This window comes from Scyliorhinus canicula, chromosome 1 (assembly GCF_902713615.1).
Source record: "Scyliorhinus canicula chromosome 1, sScyCan1.1, whole genome shotgun sequence".
In the NCBI taxonomy this organism is placed as follows: domain Eukaryota; kingdom Metazoa; phylum Chordata; class Chondrichthyes; order Carcharhiniformes; family Scyliorhinidae; genus Scyliorhinus; species Scyliorhinus canicula.
In genome coordinates this window covers 165,161,002-165,179,669 of record NC_052146.1, presented here as the reverse complement: position 1 = coordinate 165,179,669, position 18,668 = coordinate 165,161,002, and the positions used below count along the sequence as shown (strand labels likewise).

Sequence of the window (18,668 nt, the reverse complement as noted above, 5' to 3'; positions counted from 1 at the left end):
GGTAGGGCATTCCACGGCCTCACCACTCTTTGCGTAAAAAACCCACCTCTGACCTCTGTCCTATATCTATTACCCCTCAATTTAAGGCTATGTCCCCTCGTGCTAGCCACCTCCATCCGCGGGAGAAGGCTCTCGCTGTCCACCCTATCTAACCCTCTGATCATTTTGTATGCCTCTATTAAGTCACCTCTTAACCTTCTTCTCTCTAACGAAAACAACCTCAAGTCCATCAGCCTTTCCTCATAAGATTTTCCCTCCATACCAGGCAACATCCTGGTAAATCTCCTCTGCACCCGTTCCAAAGCTTCCACGTCCTTCCTATAATGAGGCGACCAGAACTGTACGCAATACTCCAAATGCGGCCGTACCAGAGTTTGGTACAGCTGCATCATGACCTCATGGCTCCGGAACTCAATCCCTCTACCAATAAAGGCCAACACACCATAGGCCTTCTTCACAACCCTATCAACCTGGGTGGCAACTTTCAGGGATCTATGTACATGGACACCGAGATCCCTCTGCTCATCCACACTACCAAGAATTTTACCATTAGCCAAATATTCCGCATTTCTGTTATTCTTTCCAAAGTGAATCACCTCACACTTCTCCACATTAAACTCCATTTGCCACCTCTCAGCCCAGCTCTGCAGCTTATCTATGTCCCTCTGTAACCTGCAACATCCTTCCGCACTGTCTACAACTCCACCGACTTTAGTGTCGTCTGCAAATTTACTCACCCATCCTTCTGCGCCCTCCTCTAGGTCATTTATAAAAATGACAAACAGCAACGGCCCCAGAACAGATCCTTGTGGTACGCCACTCGTAACTGAACTCCATTCTGAACATTTCCCATCAACTACCACTCTCTGTCTTCTTTCAACTAGCCAATTTCTGATCCACATCTCTAAATCACCCTCAATCCCCAGCCTCCGTATTTTCTGCAATAGCCGACCGTGGGGAACCTTATCAAACGCTTTACTGAAATCCATATACACCACATCAACTGCTCTACCCTCGTCTACCTGTTCAGTCACCTTCTCAAAGAACTCGATAAGGTTTGTGAGGCATGACCTACCCTTCACAAAACCATGCTGACTATCCCTAATCATATTATTCCTATCTAGATGATTATAAATCGTATCTTTTATAATCCTCTCCAAGACTTTACCCACCACAGACGTTAGGCTCACCGGCCTATAGTTACCGGGGTTATCTCTACTCCCCTTCTTGAACAAAGGGACCACATTTGCTATCCTCCAGTCCTCTGGCACTATTCCTGTAGCCAATGATGACCTAAAAATCAAAGCCAAAGGCTCAGCAATCTCTTCCCTGGCTTCCCAGAGAATCCTAGGATAAATCCCATCCGGCCCCGGGGACTTATCTATTTTCACCTTGTCCAGAATTGCCAACACTTCTTCCCTACGCATCTCAATGCCATCTATTCTAATAGCCTGGGTCTCAGCATTCTCCTCCACAATATTATCTTTTTCTTGAGTGAATACTGACGAAAAGTATTCATTTAGTATCTCGCTTATCTCCTCAGCCTCCACACACAACTTCCCACCAGTTATGCAGCAAATTTGTCCTCAGATGAAAATATCCAGGGGGTGATGTTCCAAGTGGCTCTCTTTGCTCATCCACTGAAACCTCAATGGATAAACCACAAAACCCTGTGGGCAAGCACAAGAGTTCCTCCTGTGGAGACCTACTGCCCAACAGACTCAGCCAATCGCAGCCTTGAATTTGGTCTATCAGTAATCTTATTTTCTTCACTGGCCAGGGTGTGCTGGCGTTACTGTAGCTCGAAGAGGAGTTACCTCCGCACTTTGCAATGAAACACTGACCTAATGGCTCGGATGAGGGTTTTCACAACAGGTTTTACATCTTCCATACTGATGTCACAGTGAAATGCCTTTTCATCATAGTTGTCATCACCCGCATTCTCAGCTTAATTAGAAAAAAAGAAAGAGTTATCACAGTATCTAAAACACAGAAAGAAAATAAGCTTGCATTTCCACAGCACCTTTCATGACCTCAGAGCATTACCAGGCTCTTTGCAGCCAAAGCAGCAATTAGTCACAAAAGAATTAAAGGGTCCAAAACAAAAAAAAACTTAAAACATAATTCCTGAGTCCCTAATTTCTGCCTTCCTTCCCATAACAACTGTGTGAGATTGGCCATGGAATAATGATAGACTTTACCACCATGGGGAGAGCATCAGTGAGAGGCCTGCCTTTATCCAAAATCCATAGGTTTTCGCCAACAACAGGCAAATACCCGGAAAGGGCACTCTTGTCCATCATGTGGATCGTTCTTTGGGCTCTCATTGGGGAAGTAAGGCACATTTGGTTTATGGCCTCATGCCACTGCACCTGGATTAAAGGGGCACCCCAACAGAGCTTTTGTGCCTTCACATTTTTCTGAAGGGATGTTGGGGGTGAAATTGATTAAGGCCAGCAATGTGAAAGGGCTCACAGTGAATTGGCAGCTGATTTTTCAACACATCAGTTTGATATTTTCCATTGAATTGGAAAATATTGTCAGGACTTTTAAGTTCAAACCAGCTAAAAGCAAAAGGGAGTCTAATAAATGAGTCTCAAAGAGTGATTCTGTGAATTTCAGTGGAAAGAAGTCCAGGTGCAGTGAGAAATGGGCAGTGAATTTGTATAATTTGTTGGTGGTTTAGAACAATTTCACCACCATAGTCTTGGAGTGAAATTAGCACAGTTCGACCTCAGTATTAATGGAGAAACACTAGCCAGACGTCCTGCTTCAGGGAACCGTTCAGTGACCTGGACTGTATGGGCCGTTAGGATGAATGTACTTTAAATAAGAGCTTGATTTGATCTTATTGTGATATTCTCCATACAGAATAACTGGCCAATATTCATTGTCTAGGTCAACCCTTTGAAGAACAGACATTCAGTTGACAATTAGTATCCAGAGTGTGCAAGGCTCACCTCGACCCAAAATGAAGCAAATGAAGAGCTGTCCCTGCAAAGAATCCAAGCTGCCAGAGCAGCAATCGAAACATAGTTCCACTCAGAATCAACGCTGAAAGAATGGCCCTCCCATTTCTCCAACAATGTTTAACACCATAGCAGCCTTCTCCTGCATCACTCTTTAGTTGTGGTTCTGTCGACTTGTCCTTTAGCTGCCAAATAATTACAAGGTGACTTGAGTCACCATTGATCCCAAAAAAATATTTAGGGAATTAAATAATTATTTGTAAAAGAGCACAAAAAATGTAAGGAGAAATGACAGTAAGATGTGATTAAAGTTGGTAGCTTTGGTTACAGCTACCAACAGACATAATGGACTGAGGGGCTTTTTAATGCTACAATTTCTATGATGCTATCATAGTGAAATGGAGACTTAGCATTTCAGAGAGTCAATGTTGCAACACTCAACAGGCCAGGTTCAGCGTGGTGAGTTACAGAATAACGATGTCTCTTCAATGCCCCAATGAAATCCCCGAGCTTCACTCTCAGAAAAGCATCTCTATGTTTTCATTCCGTGAGACCATGCTGTGTGAAAGGTTTCATAATGCCTGAGACCTAACGCAACTGTCCAGTGCCAAGGCTTCTGGGAGCCAGTCAATAAATTGTGCATGAAGCTCATTAGGGATGTAAAGATTGGTTAAATGAAAGGACCTGGATGGCCTTACCACCATCCCTCTTAGGTCACATCACTTTCCTCTTATTTTGCACTATAGCTTCAAAAGGCTGCTGCCCCGGACCCCACCCTCGATGAATAGGTATTTGACATCTCGAAGGGCTGGAGAACGACCAAATACCAGCCCTTGTATTGTGTTCCTTCCCTCCTCCACTGACCATCCCAGTGCATCAAGCATGGGCGGGGCCAGCAAACAACATCATTATGGAGCGAGGTTAGCTCATGAAATGAAATGAAAATCACTCAGGTACTAAAGAGTGTCTAGGTAGCAGTGTTATTGGCTCCGGGGTCTAACTTAGTAACTCAGATAATATTTCCACACCATCTTTGAGATTTCTCTCTTACTTTCCACTGTTGTTCTGGGCTTTAATCGGAGTGATGCTCGGAAACGGGTTCTGTCATTGAAACTCCAGCTCTTCTGCACCTTAGTGGGGCTGACCTGTGCCGCGTTCTCTGTACTGGGTGAGCGTTGGATACTTGGGGCTGATGCTTGCTTGTTCCTCATGCTTTGAATCCTTGGGCTATTCATCTTCATTCTGTCTCTGAAGCCTAGCTTCTGGTTACTGAAACATGGTAGAAAAGCATGAATTTCCTTGTATCCACCATTACAATGCCAAAATATATGTTTATATGTTTAAAATATATTTATCCCATTTATAGAAATAAGAACAAAATAATTGAGGAACAGGGGAAGTTCATGACCATCAAGGAGTCTATCCTTGTTGTGATTAATCTCACCCACCTATCTTCTCAACATAACTCTATTAGGCCAGAAATACATCACATTGTTTGGTAATTTATGACAAAGCTGAATCACTTTTTGTGTGAAAACGTTGCCCATGATTTCCCTTCTTACTCTAAGCAACGTTATTTTTAACTTGTCTCCATCCGAGAGTTTAACTCTTTCCAATCAACTTCACAACCTTCAAATCTTCAGTTGGCCCAGCTTCCAGTCCAATCTCTTCCAAACAAAGAGAGCTCCAATTTTCATAACCTTTCCCCAGGACTTAAAATTCCTTAAATAAATTGTTGATGGTAAATTTCTTGTCTTCATTTTGTTGATGCCGAAAACAGGTCAACTTGTACAAAAATATTTGAAATCTGTGCTAGAAGTAGCAGAGAATCTGGGTAGCCAGGGAGCTGGAATATATATATATTTGCTAACAGGAAAAGCTGGAAAACTCAGTAGATCTGGCAGCATCTATGGCGAAAGAAACAAAGTTAATGTTTCAAGTCCGTATGACTCTTATTCAACTCTAAAGAAGTCATGTGCACTTGAAACATTGGGCAAGATCTTTCAGCTGTTCACGGTGGCGGGATCTTCCAGTCCCGTAGATGGAGCACCACCTCCGGGGATTTCCCGGCAGCATCGGGTGGATTCAATGGGAAATCCCATTGACCGCGGCAGGATCAAAAGATGTTTCAAAATTACAATTTTGTTCAAAGCTTTGAAATCATAATTTAGTTGTTTTCCTTTGTTTATCTTATCGAAAATTGCTGATGGAAAAAGCAAGAGGGAACAATAGGTTTCTTAGGCTTCTGGATAATTAAAAAAAATGGTGCAAGGTTTGAACATATCTCTTTTGTTTTTGGAAAACAGAAACAAGTGTAAATGAGTCACGTTTTGAACTTGACTGATAACCTTAAATTGACAGTTAGTGCAGTTATTATCACACTCTGGGTTGTTCAGCAAGCACTGCTGAATCGTGGTTGTTTGTAAACAAAAGGAATATATTCACGCCTTGCATCTTTTCTGAATTACCTGAAAGCATGGGGAACCTCTCGTTACACATTGCTTTCTCCATTGTAATGTCTTAGTCAATCAGAGTCGATGTGCCAACCAATCAGCATCCCTTTCTTCCGGTCCTACAAATTGGCTTGATTGTTTGAAATTTGGTATTCTTGTGCTTGTCCTGATGACGGTGTCATGCGAGTGTCCCTTTAAGAAATGTTTTGTATTATCAAATGGCTTCAGTGATGTCATTGTGTGGCTGGAGCTGGGGCTCTTGGTTTTTAGTTTCGTTTTTGAGCTGGGAGCTAGCTCTGGCTCTGAGTTTTACTTTCATTTACACATTTGGAAGCTGGATTCAGACAGAGAACATAGAACAGTACAGCACAGTACAGGCTCTTCGGCCCACGATGTTGTGCCGACCATTTATCCTAATCTAAGGTCAACCTAACCTACACCCCTTTAATTTACTGCTGTCCATGTGCCTGTCCAAGAGTTACTTAAATGTCCCTAATGACTCTGACTCCACCGCCTCTGCTGGCAGTGCATTTCACACACCCATCTTGTGTGTGTCTCTCTCTCTCTGCATGTTAAGAGGTGTCTCCAGATCACTTGATAATTTAACAGTGATAACTGTTTTCTGGAAGGAATTCAAAACTACTGTTTTGGTAAAAGGGTTTTCTGGTTTATATAATGATAATGATAATAATAATAATAATCGCTTATTGTCACAAGTACGCTTCAATGAAGCTACTGTGAAAATCCCCTAGTCGCCTGTTCGGGGAGGCCAGTACGGGAATTGAACTATGGATGCTGTTACTGAATTGAAACAATTAAGGGAAGTTATTATGGGTTATATAGTACTGTAGCTGTGTGAGGTATTTATGTTTGTAGTTGATAAAAAGGCTTACTGTGTGTGTTTATAAAAATGCTAACTGAATTTGTAGAATACACTTTGTTTTAGATTAAAAGTGCTTACGGCCTCTGTTGAATAACACCTGAAAGGTAGACCCTTGTGCTCCTCATAACCAAAATCTATAAACAGTTGTAGGTCAGGGAAACTCCATGATATACTTTGGAGTTTTCTAAACCCTGGCCCATAACAACAGCAACATGTTGCTTTTCTGCAATATTTAGTTCTGTACTATGTAAGGGCCTTTCCTGTTGATTCCCTTAGATCCTATTACTTTAACTTTGTCCTAATCATTTTTGGTCCATGGATTGTCAATGGAGACATACCTTTAAGTCAAGCAGAGAAAGTAAGTAACTCAAAGTGTCAAAATAGTAAACTATGTTGTAATGTTTGGGCAGAAGAACCCAGACTTTGTGGCACCCAAGAGATAGGAGGGGTTTGTTTCAATTGGCTGGCTGGTGGCCAATGGATTGCCAGGGACAGTATTCTACCCAGCAGCCGACAGTGATTGGTTCCTGTTAGGTCGGGTTTTTCGTAGGGAACCCAGTAGAAGCCACCCTCAAGGTGGAAGCAGCTCTCTCTCTCTGCTCTGCTGCCTACTGTCTGATGGCAGAAACCTCTAGACCCTGAAAGAGGAAGCTGTCTGTCTCTCTCTCGAATGCTGTCTGCCTGCTATTTCTGTGAGTCTACAATGAAAACTATTACAAGCTGAAAGAAAGAACATCCATCTGAAAACTTCGACTGAAAAAGAAACTAACTGGAAGACGTCCATCTGAAACAAATGGCGCGATTCTCCGCAAATGCGGAGAGTCGTAAAGGCTGCCGTGAAACTGGCTGTGTTTCACGGCAGCCTCCGCGCCCCCTCCCAGGACCCGATTCTCCCCCCTGGGCGGGGCTAGCAGCGCGGCCCCGTGAAGCACGGCATCGCAGGCTTAGCGACCGTCGCTAAGCCCGCGCGGCAAGCGTCACGGCGGCTGACGCGCACGATGACGTCAGCCACGCATGCGCGGGTTGGACGGCTCCAACCCGCGCATGCGCGGATGATGTCATGACGCAGATGCGTCAAGCGTGCGCGGGCCGTCATGCCCCTCAGCCGCCCCGCGGACTGATCCTGTGGGGCGGCGGAGGAACAAATAGTGCGCGGGTATTGGGTCCGCTGCCCGCGATCGGTGCCCACCGATCGCAGGCCCATGCAACCCTTGGCCGTGCCAATCGATGCCATGGTTGTCCGGGACGGCACTTTGCGGCCGTTTTCACGAACGGTGAGAGCAGGTGTGTTTGCGTTCGTGAAAACGGCCGTAAAGGCCTGGGAACCCGGCCCATCGGCCTGGGGAGAATCGCTGTTCGCCGTAAAAAACGGCGAGCAGCGATTTGTGTCGTGGGGCGGCCGTGGGGGGGGGGGGGGGGGGGGGGAGAATAGCGAGAGGTCGGGAAAAATGTCGGGAAGGCCCTCCCGCTATTCTCCAACCCGTCGTGGGCAGCGGAGAATCGTGCCCAAAGACTCTTATCCTTTTACTTTCATCAGTAATTTACTCCCCTCTTTCCTGTCTGTGTTTATTTGCCTGTGTGTGTGGAAGGTGGGGCGAGCTGGGGGTGGTGGGAGGGGTGGGGGGGTGGAATTTAGAGATTACATAGTAGTTAACCAGTTGTATGTATTTAAATGTAATAATAATAATCTTTATTAATGTCACAAGCAGGCTTACATTAACACTGCAGTGAAATTACTGTGAAAATCCCCTAGTCGCCACATTCCGGCACCTGCTCAGGTACACAGAGGGAGAATTCAGAATGTCCAATTCACCTAACAGCACGTCTTTCGGGACTTGTGGGAGGAAACTGGAGCACCCGGAGGAAACCCACGCAGACAAGGGAGAACGTGGGGAATCCGCACAGACAGTGACCCAAGCCGGGAATCGAATCTGGGACTCTGCTGCTGTGAGGCAGCAGTGTAACCACTGTTTTTACAAACCTGGTGCCTGCAGTTATTAGACAGCTGAAGACCGCGGGTATTTTAAAATAAAAGTTAATTTCAACTGTGTTGCAACTTTGGGTGAAGTGGGGCTGGAATTAACCGTGCACTGGCCCAGGGTGTTGTAACAATTACCAAGTGGCTGTTTGTTGGAAATGTATGGTAGGAAGCACCTTCTGCTCAATCAAAAATTAGACAAAATGAGGGAATTATCACTGTCATGTGTGTAAAATAGTTCAACTATACATACACCAATCAGGAGAGAGTCTGAGTCACACACACCAACCATTAGACCATAAGGCATAGGAGCAGTAGACCACTCAGCCCATCGAGTCTGCACCCCATTCAGTGAGATCATGGCTCCTCTGATATGATCCTAAACTCCACTTTCCCGCCTTTTCCCCATAACTCTTACTGATTAAAAATCTGACCATCTCAGTCTTGAACATACTTAAAGACCCACCCTCCATGGTAAAGAATTCCAGAGGTTAACCATGCTCTCAGAGAAGTAATTTCTCCTCATCTCTGAACAGGTGAGATTATACCCTCTGGTCCCAGACTCTCCCACAAGGGGAATTACCGTTTCATCATTTATACTGTCAAGCCCTGAGAATCCTCATTCTTCTAAACTCCATTGAGTACAGGCCCAACCTACTCAACATCTCCTCATAAACAAATCCCTCCATACCGGGAATTAACCTAGTGAACCTTCTCTGACTGCCTCCAATAGCAGTAGATATTTCCTTAGATATGGGGTTAAAACTGTTCACAGTATTCCAGCTGTGGTCTCACTTGTGCCTTGTTTTGTTTTCGCAGGACTTCCCGATTTTTATACTCCATTCCCTGTAAAATAAATGTCAACATCTATTTGTCTTCCCAATTACCTGCTGAACCTGCATGCTAGCTTTTTGTGATTTATGCATGAGGACCCTAAAATCCATCTGTGCTGCACCTTTCTGCAGCCTTTCTCCATTTAAATAATATTCAGCTTCTTTATTCTTCCTACTAAAGTGCATAACTTCACATTGTCCAACATTATATTCCCTCTGCCAAGTTTTTGCCCTCTTGCCTAATCTGTCTATATCCCTTTTGTGTTATCCTCGCCACTTATTTTTGTGTCTTCCGCAAAGTTAGCAACAGTACATTCACTTCGCTCATTCAAGACATCAATATTGTGAATAATTGTGGCCTCAGCATGGATCCCTGTGGCACTCCACTAGTTACAGGTTATCATCCTGAAAATACTCTGTCTTCTGTCAGTCAGCCAATCTTCTAGCAAGGCTAATATATTATCCTCAGTAACTTCATTGCAGTGTTAATGTAAGCCTACTTGTGACAATAAAGATTATTATCATCAACACCATGGGTTCCTATCTTGTTAAGTAGCCTTTTGTGTGGCAGCTTATTGAAGGCTTTTTTGGAAATCTAAGTAATTGGTTCCCCTTCATTTACCCTACTTGTTACAACCTCAAAGAATTACAATAAATTTGTCAGGCATGATTTCCATGCAGCCATGCTGACTCTACTTGACTATATTATGCATTTCTAAATGCTCTACTATTGCATCCTTTATAACAGACTCTAACATTTTCCCAATTACAGAAGTTAAGCTAACTTGTTTTTGTCTCCCTTCTTTTTTGAATAAGGGTGTTACATTGGCAGTTTTTCAATCCCATGGGACTTTTCCAGAATATAAGGATTCTGGGAAAATTCCTACCAGTGCATCGACTATTTCTGTACCTACTTCCTTTAATATCCTACGATGCAACTCATCAGGTCCAGGGGACTTATTGGTCTTCGGAGAAAACCGAGAAAACCCACAGAAGGGCGGGAAAAAGACTGGCAGGGCTATAGTCATAGGGGATTCAATTGTAAGGGGAGTAGACAGGTGTTTCTGTGGTCGAAAACGAGACTCCCGAATGGTATGTTGCCTCCCGGGTGCTCGGGTCAGGGATGTCTCCGATCGGCTGCAGGACATACTGAAGGGGGAGGGTGAACAGCCAGTTGTCGTGGTGCATATAGGCACCAACGATATAGGTAAAAAAGGGATGAGGTCCTGCAATCAGAATTTAGGCAGCTAGGAGATAAGTTTAAAAGTAGGACCTCAAAGATAGTAATCTCAGGATCGCTACCAGTGCCACGGGACAGTCAGAGTAGAAATTCAAGAATAGTCAGAATGAATACGTGGCTTGAGAGATGGTGCAGGAGGGAGGGGTTCAGATTTTTGGGACATTGGAACCAGTTCTGGGGGCGGTGGGACCATTACAAACCGGATGGTCTACACCTGGGCAGGACTGGAACCAATGTCCTAGGGGGTGCTTTTGCTAACACTGTTGGGGAGGTTTTGAACTAATGTGGCAGGGGGATGGGAACCAGATTAGGAAGTTAGAGGTCAGTAAAGAAGCAGCAACTAAAGCCAGTAAGGTACGAGACAATAAACTCAGTGTGACTAAGGGGAAGAGTAGACAGGGAAGAGATGATGAACGCAAAGGTGGTCTGAGGTGCATTTGTTTTAATGCGAGAAGTGTAGCAGGTAAGGCAGATGAACTTAGAGCTTGGATCAGTACCTGGGAATATGATGTTATTGGTATTACTGAGACTTGGTTGAGGGAAGGGCAGGACTGGCAACTGAATATCCCAGGGTATAGATGCTTCAGGAGGGATAGAGAGGGAGGTAGAAGGGGTGGAGGAGTTGCATTACTCGTCAGAGATGATAACACAGCTGTGATTAAGGAGGGCATGATGGAGGATTCGAGCACTGAGGCAATATGGGTGGAGCTGAGAAATAGGAAGGGTGCAGTAACATTGTTGGGACTTTACTACAGGCCTCCCAAAAGCGAGCATGAAGTAGAGGTACAAATATGCAGACAGATTATAGAAAAATGTAGGAGCAATAGGGTGGTTGTAATGTGAGATTTTAACTTCCAACATTGAATGGGATTCATGTAGTGTTGGAGGCGTAGATGGAGCAGAGTTTGTAAGGAGCATCCAGGAGAGTTTTTTAGAGCAGTATGTAAATAGTCCAACTCGGGAAGGGGCCAGACTAGACCTGGTATTGGGGAATGATCCCGGCCAGGTGGTTGATGTTTCAGTCGGTGATTACTTTGGGAATAGCGATCACAATTCCGTAAGTTTTAGAATACTCATGGACAAGGACAAGAGGGGTCCGAAAGGAAGAGTACTAAATTGGGGAAAGGCAGAGTATAACAAAATTCGGCAGGAGCTAGGGAATGTGGATTGGGAGCAGCTGTTTAAGGGTGAATCCACATTTGAAATGTGGAAGTCTTTTAAGGAAAGGTTGATTAGAGTGCAGGACAGACATGTTCCTGTGAAAATGAGAGATAGAAATGGCAAGATTAGGGAACCATGGATGAGGGGTGAAATTGTGAGACTAGCTACGATGAAAAAGGAAGCATACATAGGATCGAGGCAACTCAAAACTGATGAAGCTTTGGAGGAATATCAGGAAAGTAGGACGAATCTCAAACGCGCAATAAAGGGGGCTAAAAGGGGTCATGAAATATCTTTGGCTAACAGGGTTAAGGAAAATCCCAAAGCATTTTGTTCGTATGTAAGGAGCAAGAAGGTAACTAGAGAAAGGATTGGCCCACTTAAAGACAAAAGAGGGAATTTATGCGTGGACTCAGAGGAAATGGGTGAGATTCTTAATGAGTACTTTGCACCGGTATTCACAAAGGAGAGGGACAAGACGGATGTTGAGGCTAGGGATGGATGTTTAAATACTCTCGGTCAAGTTGTCATACGGATGGGGGAAGTTTTGGGTATTCTAAAAGACATTAAGGCCGACAAGTCCCCAGGACCGGATGGGATCTATCCCAGGTTACTGAGGGAAGCGAGGGTCGAAATAGCTGGGGCCTTAACAAATATTAGAAGGGGTGGAGGAGTTGCATTACTCGTCAGAGATGATATCACAGCTGTGATTAAGGAGGGCATGATGGAGGTTTCGAGCACTGAGGCAATATGGGTGGAGCTGAGAAATTGGAAGGGTGCAGTAACATTGTTGGGACTTTACTACAGGCCTCCCAAAAGCGAGCATGAAGTAGAGGTACAAATATGCAGACAGATTATAGAAAAATGTAGGAGCAATAGGGTGGTTGTAATGGGAGATTTTAACTTCCCCAACATTGAATGGGATTCGTGTAGTGTTGGAGGCGTAGATGGAGCAGAGTTTGTAAGGAGCATCCAGGAGAGTTTTTTAGAGCAGTATGTAAATAGTCCAACTCGGGAAGGGGCCAGACTGGACCTGGTATTGGAGAATGATCCCGGCCAGGTGGTTGATGTTTCAGTCGGTGATTACTTTGGGAATAGCGATCACATAGAACATAGAACAGTACAGCACAGAACAGGCCCTTCGGCCCTCGATGTTGTGCCGAACAATGATCACCCCACTCAAACCCACGTAACCCATATCCCAACAATCCCCCCATTAACCTTACACTACGGGCAATTTAGCATGGCCAATCCACCTAACCCGCACATCTTTGGACTGTGGGAGGAAACCGGAGCACCCGGAGGAAACCCACGCGCACACGGAGAGGACGTGCAGACTCCACACAGACAGTGACCCAGCCGGGAATCGAACCTGGGACCCTGGAGCTGTGAAGCATTGATGCTAACCACCATGCTACCGTGAGGCCCCGTAATCACAATTCCGTAAGTTTTAGAATACTCATTGACAAGGACAAGAGGGGTCCGAAAGGAAGAGTACTAAATTGGGGAAAGGCAGAGTATAACAAAATTCGGCAGGAGCTAGGGAATGTGGATTGGGAGCAGCTGTTTAAGGGTAAATCCACATTTGAAATGTGGAAGTCTTTTAAGGAAAGGTCGATTAGAGTGCAGGACAGACATGTTCCTGTGAAAATGAGAGATAGAAATGGCAAGATTAGGGAACCACGGATGAGGGGTGAAGTTGTGAGACTAGCTACGATGAAAAAGGAAGCATACATAGGATCGAGGCAACTCAAAACTGATGAAGCTTTGGAGGAATATCGGGAAAGTAGGACGAATCTGAAACGCGCAATAAAGGGGGCTAAAAGGGGTCATGAAATATCTTTGGCTAACAGGGTTAAGGAAAATCCCAAAGCATTTTGTTCGTATGTAAGGAGCAAGAAGGTAACTAGAGAAAGGATTGGCCCACTTAAAGACAAAAGAGGGAATTAATGCGTGGACTCAGAGGAAATGGGTGAGATTCTTAATGAGTACTTTGCACCGGTATTCACAAAGGAGAGGGACAAGACGGATGTTGAGGCTAGGGATGAATGTTTAAATACTCTCGGTCAAGTTGTCATACGGATGGGGGAAGTTTTGGGTATTCAAAAAGACATTAAGGTTGACAAGTCCCCAGGACCTGATGGGATCTATCCCAGGTTACTGAAGGAAGTGAGGGTCGAAATAGCTGGGGCCTTAACAAATATTTTTGCAGCATCCTTGAGCATGGGCGAGGTCCCGGAGGACTGGAGAATTGCCAATGTTGTCCCTTTGTTTAAGATGGGTAGCAAGGATAATCCAGGGAATTATAGACCTGTGATCTTGACGTCAGTGGTAGGCAAACTGTTGGAGAAGATACTGAGGGATAGGATCTATTCACATCTGGAAGAAAATAGACTTATCAGTGATAGGCAGCATGGTTTTGTGCAGGGAAGGTCATGTCTTACAAACCTAATAGAATTCTTTGAGGAAGTGACAAAGTTAATTGATGAGGGAAGGGCTGTAGATGTCGTATACATGGATTTTAGTAAGGCGTTTGATAAGGTTTCCCATGGCAGGTTGATGGAAAAAGTGAAGTCGTATGGAGTTCAGGGTGTATTAGCTAGATGGATAAAGAGCTGGCTGGGCAACAGGAGACAGAGTAGTGGTGGAAGGGAGTGTCTCAAAATGGAGAAGGGCGACTAGTGGTGTTCCACAGGGATCCGTGCTCGGACCACTGTTGTTTGTGATCTACATAAATGAGCTGGAGGAAGGTATAGGTGGTCTGATTAGCAAGTTTGCAGATGTTACGAAGATTGGTGGAGTTGCAGATAGCGAGGAGGACTGTCAGAGAATACAACAAAATATAGATAGATTGGAGAGTTGGGCAGAAAAATGGCAGATGGAGTTCAATCCAGGCAAATGCGAGGTGATGCATTTTGGAAGATCAAATTCAAGAGCGGACTATATGGCCAATGGAAGGGTCTTGGGAAAATTGATGTGCAGAGAGAACTGGGAGTTCAGGTCCATTGTACCCTGAAGGTGGCAACGCAGGTTGATCGAGTGGTCAAGAAGGCATACAGCATGTTTGCCTTCATCGGACGGGGTATTGAGTACAAGAGTTGGCAGGTCATGTTACAGTTGTCTAGGACTTTGGTTCGACCACAGCACGGTAGCATGGTGGTTAGCATAAATGCTTCACAGCTCCAGGGTCCCAGGTTCGATTCCCGGCTGGGTCACTGTCTGTGCGGAGTCTGCACGTCCTCCCCGTGTGTGCGTGGGTTTCCTCCGGGTGCTCCGGTTTCCTCCCACAGTCCAAAGATGTGCGGGTTAGGAGGATTGGCCATGCTAAATTTCCCGTAGTTATCTAAAATTTAAGGTTAGGGGGGGGGGGGTTGTTGGGTTACGGGTATAGGGTGGATACGTGGGTTTGAGTGGGGTGATCATTGCTCAGCACAACATCGAGGGCCGAAGGGCCTGTTCTGTGCTTTACTGTTCTATGTTCTATGCCGTACTCCCTGAGTATCTCCCTGGTGCCGTCGGGAGCGGCGCTGTTGCTCGTGCCTTCAATCCCGACCCCCTACACAAACTCTCCTCCATTCTGACCCACTGGGAATCAACCCCTCTGACACAGCTCCGTACCTTCTCCACATTTGCCGCCCAGTAATAATACATCAGGTTCAGAGGACACAAACCCCCTGCCTGCCTTCCTCTCTGTCGTAACACCTTTCTAATTCTGGCCACCTTCCCTCCCCATATGAACGAGGTAATCATCCTTTCAATCTCTCTACAAAATGCTTTGGAAGAAAATCGGCAGGCATTGAAAAATAAACAGGAATCGCGGCAACGCATTAATTTTAACCACCTGTACCCGTCCTGCCAGTGACAGTGAGAGACCATCCCACCTTGCCAGATCAGCCTTCACCCTCCCCACCACTCTAGAAATGTTGAGCAGCTTCAGATCTTGATGGGCTCCTGATATAATAAGTCTTACAACACCAGGTTAAAGTCTAACAGGTTTGTTTCAAATCACTAGCTTTCAGAGCACTGTTCCTTCCTCAGGTGAATGAAGAGGTGGGTTACACAAAAACATATGTAGACAAATTCAATTATGCAAGATGGCACTTTGAATGTGAATCTTTGCAGGCAATTAAGTCTTTGCAGGTCCAGACGGCGCGACTGGAGAGAGGGATAACCGCAGGTTAAAGAGGTGTGAATTGTCTCAAGCCAGGACAGTTGGTAGGGTTTCGCAAGCCCAGGCCAGATGGTGGGGGGGAGAATGTAATGCGACATGAATTCAAGGTCCCAGTTGAAGCCGTACTCATGTGTGCAGACTTGGCTATGAGTTTCTGCTCAGGGGGAGGGGGGGAAGGGGGGGGGGGGGGGGGGGAGGGAGGAGGGGGGTTGTTGGGTTACGGGTATAGGGTGGATACGTGGGTTTGAGTAGGGTGATCATGGCTTGGCACAACATTGAGGGCCGAAGGGCCTGTTCTGTACTGTTCTATGTTCTATGTTCTATGAATACAGCGTGCAGTTCTGGTCGCCACATTACCAGAAGGGTGTGGATGCCTTGGAGAGGGTGCAGAGGAGGTTCACCAGGATGTTCCCTGGTATGGAAAGTGCTAGCTATGAAGAAAGGTTAAGTAGATTAGGATTGTTTTCGTTGGAAAGACGGAGGTTGAGGGGGGACGTGATTGAGGTCTACAAAATTATGAGAGGTATGGACAGGCTGGACAGCAACAAGCTTTTCCCAAGAGTGGGCGTGTCAGTTACAAGGGGTCACGATTTCAAGGTGAGAGGGGGAAAGTTTAAGGGAAATGTGCGTGGAAAGTTTTTTACGCAGAGGGTGGTGGGTGCCTAGAACGCTTTACCAGCGGAGGTGGTAGAGGCGGGCACAATAGCATCATTTAAGAAGCATCTAGACAGGTATATGAATGGGCGGGAACAGAGGGAAGTAGACCTTGGGAAATAGGAGACAGGTTTAGATAAAGGATCTGGATCGGCGCAGGCTGGGAGGGCCGAAGGGCCTGTTCCTGTGCTGTAATTTTCTTTGTTCTTTGTTCTTTGACACGGGGAGAACGTGCAGACTCCGCACAGATGGTGACCCGAGCCGGGAATCGAACCTGAGTCCCTGGCGCTGTGAAGAAACAGTGCTACCATGCCACCCAATCAAGTGTTTGTTAATGTATTTATTTCCTCTCCCATTTCTGCCCTTGACTATTAGTATTTTTTTAATTTTACTCATGTCTTCACCGTGAGGCATGATGCAAACTATTTGTTTAAGTCATCTGCCATTTCCTGGTTGGCCATCATTATTTCCACAGTCTCATTCTCCAAGGGACTTATGTTCACGTTGGCCTCTTTCTTCCTTTTTATATATTTGAAGAAACTCTTACTGTCCATTTTTCTATTACAGGTTGAGCATCCATTATTTGAAATTCCGAATTTCAAATAGTTCTGAAATTAGCACGTTTTTTCGAGCACCATGAGTGGAAACTTCGACAAGGCTCAGGGAAGGTTCCCAGGCGATACACACCACGGACGGTTCCAAGCCCTAGGTAGGGCTGCTTTGACGCTAAAATGTCAATTTGTTTTCAGCAGTCATCATATTCTGTGCTTTGTGGTATGAATATACTGTTGAAAATGCCAAAAAGGCCTGCAGAAACCCCTATGGGTAATAGTGGAAAGAAAATAAATAAACATTTGTGCATATCTATAACTCAGGACGTCACGTTATTGTAAAACGTTGACCATGGGGTAAGTGTGAGTCATCTTACAGAGGAGTGTGGTGTTGAAATGACCACGACCTTTGATCTGAAGAAACAGAAATTGTGAAAGTTCTATGCTGAAAGTGATGAGCAGAAGCTAATGAAAAATCGAAAAACATTGCATCAGGCATTCTGTGATCCTGAGGCTAAGTGTTGACGCCGTCGGAAACGCCATCGCATTTCCCGACAGTGTCAACATGGCCTCAGGATCAGCAATTCTGGCCCCTGCAGGGAGCCAGTACGGCGCTGGAGCGACCCACGCCGCTCCAGCTGCCAATCCCGGCGTCAACTGGATGCGCATGAGCAGTGGCACCGGTGCCAACGTGCAGATGCGCAGTGGCTCCCTTCTCCGCGCCGACTCCGACGCAACATGGCGAAGGGCTGCAAGGGCCGGCGCGGAAGAAAGGAAGTCCCCAGCCCGAGAGGCCGGCCCGCCGATTGGTGGGCCCCGATTGCGGGCCAGGCCACAACGGAGGCCTCCCCAGGGGTCGGATCCCCCTCGCCCCCCACAGGCCGCCCCCGGACCCTTCCATGCCGAGGTCCCGCCGGCTGAGAGCAGGTTAGAACGGCGCCGGTGGGACTCGGCTTTTTTGTCGCGGTCGCTCGGCCCATCCCGGGCCGAGAATCGCCCGGGGGGGGGGGGGGGGGGGGGGGGGGGGGGCCGTAGAGCGGGCGCAGCGCCAATGGGGCCGATTCTCCGCTCTGCAGAGAATCACGTCCCGGCATGGGGGCGGCAAACACGATTTGCACCGGTTGCAGCTATTCTCCGGCCCAGCCCTTGGCTGAGAGAATCCCGCCCCCTGATCGTGTATTGAAAGAATGGATTCATCAGCGTCGGAGAGAACAAGTGCTGCCTAACAGTAAGCTTAACATGAAACCAGCAAAGATCAATCATGAAGAACTTAAAATTGAAAGCAACTCTGTAGAATTTGTTGTAGAAATTTAGATAATGATTTGGCATTAGACCTTTAAAGATTTGTGGTGATAAAGCTTCTGCTGATCACGAGACAGCAGAGAATTTCATTGATGTGTTTGCTAAGATCATCACTGATGGAAATCTAACGGCAGAACAAATCTACAATGCTGATGAGACATCGTTGCTCTGGTGTTATTGTCCCACTGATGAGAAGGCCCCTTCAGGTGTTAAGAATGCCAGGGACAGATTGACTGGGCTGGGATGTCCTAATGCAGCAGGCACACTCAAATGTAAACTTGCTGTCATAGGCAAGAACCTGTATCCTCGCGGTTTTAAAGGAGTGAATACCGTACCAGTCTTATCATTACGTAAACATGAGAGCATGGTTCCCCAGGGACATAATTTATGATTGGGTTCACAAACTATTTTTTTACCAGAAGCTTGTGCCCACAGCAGGGAATCTGGACTGAATGTCGACTGCAAGATTTTAT

At 45.9% G+C, this 18,668-nt stretch overlaps 1 protein-coding gene across 3 annotated transcripts in view; it reads right to left on the bottom strand.

Moving 5' to 3' along the window:
- LOC119969006 (potassium voltage-gated channel subfamily KQT member 4-like) overlaps positions 1-18,668 on the bottom strand; it is a 754,273-nt gene that overhangs the window by 76,193 nt on the left and 659,412 nt on the right. For all 3 annotated transcript variants that reach the window (XM_038802117.1, XM_038802128.1, XM_038802133.1), the window contains 2 exons: positions 4,021-4,238; positions 1,845-1,947 (listed from right to left, as the gene is read on the bottom strand). In XM_038802117.1, the coding sequence (XP_038658045.1) occupies positions 1,845-1,947; positions 4,021-4,238 (321 nt within the window). The remainder of the gene's footprint in view (positions 1-1,844; positions 1,948-4,020; positions 4,239-18,668) is intronic.